The sequence below is a fragment of the Palaemon carinicauda genome, chromosome 29 (genome assembly GCF_036898095.1).
Source record: "Palaemon carinicauda isolate YSFRI2023 chromosome 29, ASM3689809v2, whole genome shotgun sequence".
NCBI lineage: Eukaryota > Metazoa > Arthropoda > Malacostraca > Decapoda > Palaemonidae > Palaemon > Palaemon carinicauda.
The window spans coordinates 63,683,923-63,688,922 of record NC_090753.1 but is presented as its reverse complement, the minus strand read 5'-3'; the positions used below and the strand labels follow the sequence as shown (position 1 = coordinate 63,688,922).

At 33.9% G+C, this 5,000-nt stretch overlaps 1 protein-coding gene across 1 annotated transcript in view; it reads right to left on the bottom strand.

Annotated features, from left to right (window-relative positions):
* Window positions 1–3,982: 3,982 nt before the first annotated feature.
* The window catches only part of LOC137622616 (CAP-Gly domain-containing linker protein 1-like), a 28,508-nt gene continuing 27,490 nt past the window's right edge, over window positions 3,983–5,000 (bottom strand). The window contains exon 6 of the mRNA XM_068353222.1: window positions 3,983–4,067. Coding sequence (XP_068209323.1) covers window positions 3,983–4,067 — 85 coding nt within the window. The remainder of the gene's footprint in view (window positions 4,068–5,000) is intronic.

The following is a 5,000-nucleotide window of genomic DNA, read 5'->3' as shown; positions in this document are numbered from 1 at the left end:
ATAGTGCCATAGCCTCTGTACCATGGTATTCCACTGTCTCTTAGGTTTAGAGTTCTCTTGCTTGAGGGTACACTCGGGAATACTATTCTATCTTATTCTTCTTCCTCTTGTTTTGTTGAAGTTTTTATAGTTTGTATAGGAAATAGTTATTTTAATGTTGTTACTGTTATTAGAATATTTTATTTTTCCTTGTTTCCTTTCCTCACTGGGCTTTTTCCCTGTTGGAGCCCCTGGGCTTGTAGCATCCTGCTTTTCCAACTAGGGTTGTAGCTTAGCAAGTAATAATAATAATAGTAATAATAATAATAATATTATTATTATTATTGCTGAAAACTATTGTTATAATAAACGTTCTTGCCTGGCGATCGCTGGACTGGGGTTCAAGAATCCGGGTCCAACTCGCTAGTTTCTTGTAGTATCTCACCATCCGTGTGAGCTAAGGAGGGTGGGGTTTGGGGAATTCTGTAAATCTACCTGTATTTATCAGCAACCATTGCCTGGCCCTCCCTGGTCCTACCATGGATGGAGAGGAGTTTAGGTTGCTAATCATATGTATATATGGCAAGTCTCTACGTCGTTGTCCTGCTAGCGTCCTTTAAACCTTTAAATAATTAAAAATAAAAGTTTTTAATTATGTAAAATGAATGTCAGTGATTTTTTTAAACATGTGATTTATTGAAACTTTTGTTGTTTTTGTTTAAGATTTTAGTAAAACAAGTGATATTTTTAAACCAAATTCCAATCTTTTCCTTCCTTTTTTTCTCTTTTATTTTTGTGGGCGTATGAAGAGTCTAATATTGGAAAAATTTATCCACGATTTATAAGTCGTAATACGAAAACGTCATTAATGTTTGTGTTGCATTTCATTATTGCTAAGTAATACAGTGTATATATATATATATATATATATATATATATATATATATATATATATATGTATATATATATATATATATATATATATATATATATATATATATATATATATATATATATATAACTTAAGGGGAATGAGATATACTAGATGGACATTAAGAATATCAGACTGGGTACCTGGCTATTGTAAAAGAAGCAGAGGAAGGAAGAGAAGACAATAGACTAACGAACAAAGGAAGTTTGCGTGCGTGGACTGGCACAGAAAGATCATAAACAAACGGAAATGGAAGGACATGTCTGAGGCCTTTGTTCTGCAGTGGACTAGTACCGGCATATGATGATGAGATATATATATATATATATATATATATATATATATATATATATATATATAAATATTCTGGTCACGCTCAATTTTCCCCGTCCCTCGGGTTGGGGGAGAGTGAGTACTCATGCCCTCGTGAGAGCGAGGTGCATATCTGAATATATATATATATATATATATATATATATATATATATATATATATATATATATATATATATATATATATATATATATATATATATATATATATATATTTCTTCCTAAGGCAACTGACGCAAAGGGTCCGGTTTAGATTTCTCCAATCATCTATATCTTGAGCTTTTAAATCATTACTTCTCCACTCGTCATCTCTTACATCACGCTTCATATTCCTCTGCCATGTAGGCCTGAGTCTTCCAACTCTTCTAGTGCCTTGGGGAGCCAAAATGAAAGTTTGGTGAACTGATCTCTCCTGAAGAGTGCGTCTGAATACAGGATAAGATACTGAAAACTAAAAATCGTTGTCTTAAAATAATGCCACGAGTGCTTTAGCATTTTTCGAAAGTATAAATATTAATAATTTACTCTTGTTATAATAACACCCGCACAAGAGTTTCTGAACAGGAAGTTTCGTTTGTCTGTCTGAAACTTGTCAAAGTTTTCAATTTTCGCATAGCTTTAACAGAAGTTGATACACACCGTTTTCTCGGTTATATTTCTTATCCTTAACTTCTGTGAAACAATGGAGAGAAATGGAGGTCGGAATTTTTCAAGTTTTCTATTTCGCCTTTTTTTCCAGATTGAAGAGATTTTGCATATTTTTACTCGCCATGACGGATTGATTGAGCTGGGAATTTCATTCTTATTTGAAAAACATATGTAATGGTTTCTTAATTAATTTTCCTATTAATATTAAGCTTCTTCTAGGTTGGGTGTCAAATATCTGCTCATATCGGTTCTATGAACAACTGCTGCTCTGTTCTTCTTGAGGAGCCGACAGGGTAGCCAGTTGTGCCAGATTATTTCCACTGGATTATCGTACATAAGCTTTAAAATTATCGTTTTTCACCCAAAATTATCGTACACACTTTCAACATAATTATCAAGGAGTAACATAACTTATTTCTAGGTGTTTTAGTATAATTATTTAATTAAAAACACGCTCATATTTACACACTGTATACCTAAGGTATGTATTGTACATCGTACCGGACACAATATATTCGTACATGTACGATAATTATCCTACGAATGGCAACTCTGGCCGAGCCGAAGTTATGACGTCGGAAGTGATGACGTCAGTTACCATGGCAACGAACAAACGTAAACATTGTTCGGAGATCCTCGTGGGGGATGGTTGCGTTCGGCATAATTTAGTTGATTTACTAATTTTCTGATGATAAAAAATACATAAAAAGTGTAAAAAAACACTACAATTCAAATCACATACCGTCGTTTTCCTAAATGGGACTATGATTGGAAAAGTCAAGTTTTTATAATTTATATGTGAAGGATCTAATTTAATGTTGTTACTGTTCTGGAGATATTTTATTTTCGTTGTTTATTTTTTTCTAATAGTGTATTTATTTCCTTGTTTCCTTTCCTCACCGGGCTATTTTTCCCTGTTGGGGCCCTAGGGCTTATAGCATCTTGCTTTTCCAACTAAGGTTATAGCCTAGCTTGTAATAATAATAATAATAATAATAATAATAATAATAATAATAATAATAATAATAATAATAATATAAGATGTCTGCTTTAGAACTCTGGCAAGTTGTTAGGTCTGTGAGCGCCTGAAGCAGTTGTGAACCAGCCCTTGGTAAATTGACGTCAGACTCGGCTTCATTATCAATTATTACAACTAAACAGTCAAAAATGTCCCTAAATCAACTAGTCCAGACACGATAGCGTTCATAACGATTTTGTTCTTAAGGTGGAGTGATTTTGATAAATCAAATTCATCAATGAAAAGTGAGATATTGTCGGTCTCTTGATACCAATAGTACAGTTGGACACAGGAGTTCCTGGCACACCTCACTCCAAAGAAGTGCACCATATCACTCCCTTACTTCGGTGAGTAACCAAATAGATAGTGCATGGAGAGATGGTGGGCTGGGCTAAACGTAGGAACTCACCGCTCAGTAGGGATGTGGCTGGGTGTGTTCTTCAGAGAGAGGTGTACCAGGAATTTCTGTGTTCAACTGTACATACTGTATCATACCCTTTTTGCCTTTGTGGTGTCGAAATTAGAAACAGTAGAAACATCACTGAGGTCACCTTTTGAGATATATAGAAGCTCCAGAATCTGGTCTTGGGGAATTCACCAGGTAATCATGAATCATTATTACCTCCGGCAACGAAGTTGGAAGGAGGTTATGTTTTACCCTCTGTTTGTGTGTTTGTTTATGAATAGCATCCTGGCTACAATTTTAATCGCAGTGTAATCAAACTTTCAGGGATTAAGGGTTATGTATAAAGCTGGAAATGATTAAATTTTGAAAGGTCAAGGTCAAAGGTTAAGGTCACGGTCAAGTAAAATGTCCAATTCACGTAATCAGCCTTAAGTTTGGACATCGTTGTCACAGAGACTTCAAACTTGGTTCATATTTGAGTGTATGAATATTCGCGGCAATTGATACATGTTGAAGTCAAAGGTCAATGTTGAGCAAAAGGTCCTGAAATAAGCTCCCACGGCGGAGGTCTACGCTCTACTGAGTGCCTCTCTGGTTTGGGGTAATTTCTCCTCTGGGCCAAACAGGTAATGGTAGCCTTATTGCCAGGTCCATTGGAGTAAGTTTGGTTAGCCCTTGAAGGTGTTTTCTTCTGCTAGAGGTGTTGTCCCAGGAAAGATGGAACCAAGGTTTTTGGATGGAATGAGAGTAGTACTTGGGAAGAATAACATAGGATTGGAGAGGGGAGAAGGAGTTTCTTAAGTGTTGAAAATGCAAGTTTGACTTCTCTTACAATTTTCATAAATTCCGTTTCATTTAGCTGTTTCCGGTGCTTAAACTTTTGTATATACCTTTAACGTCTTTTATTAAATATAGTATTTTTTCGGACGTAAAATTGTTTGGGCTGGTGTCCTGACCACTCTTGAAACGTCTTGGAGTGTGCAAAGGCCGTAGGAGGCCTGTTGTAGACTTCTGGATTATGTAACCAACGAAGACATGAATTCTGGACATTATTACATTCGCGTTAAACCAAATTGTTATTTCTCCTCCCAAAATTAGCGATGAGAAAGGTCAGCTAAATAGTTGTGTTATAAAGAAGAGAGGGAATAGATTAGCAAGTGAAGAAACAACAATAAAAGAAAATTAACATTATTATTATTATTATTATTATTATTATTATTATTATTATTATTATTATTATTATTATTATTATTATTATTATTATTATTATTACAGTGACTTTCTGAGAGGTACTGATCTCGTCTGGGTCGAAGCCTTAACTAATTAATCCATCCTCATATTGATGTTTCTCAAGGATATTATAGCATTGATCTGCCATAGTTAACACTATTATTATCATTGTTGTTATTACTGTTGTTATTGCTATTGTTGTTAACAGTGGTGATGGTTGGTTCATTCTTTCTCATCTAGTTTGTTATATTTATACTTTTTAGTGGTTATTATTATTATTATTATTATTATTATTATTATTATTATTATTATTATTATTATTATTATATTGCCTTTCTAATAAGTTTTCCCTTTCATGTTTTATACTATAACAAACTAATATCAAAATCCTTAATACTCATATTGTTATATTTTGTTTGTGAACAGTCAAAATTCTCTCTCTCTCTCTCTCTCTCT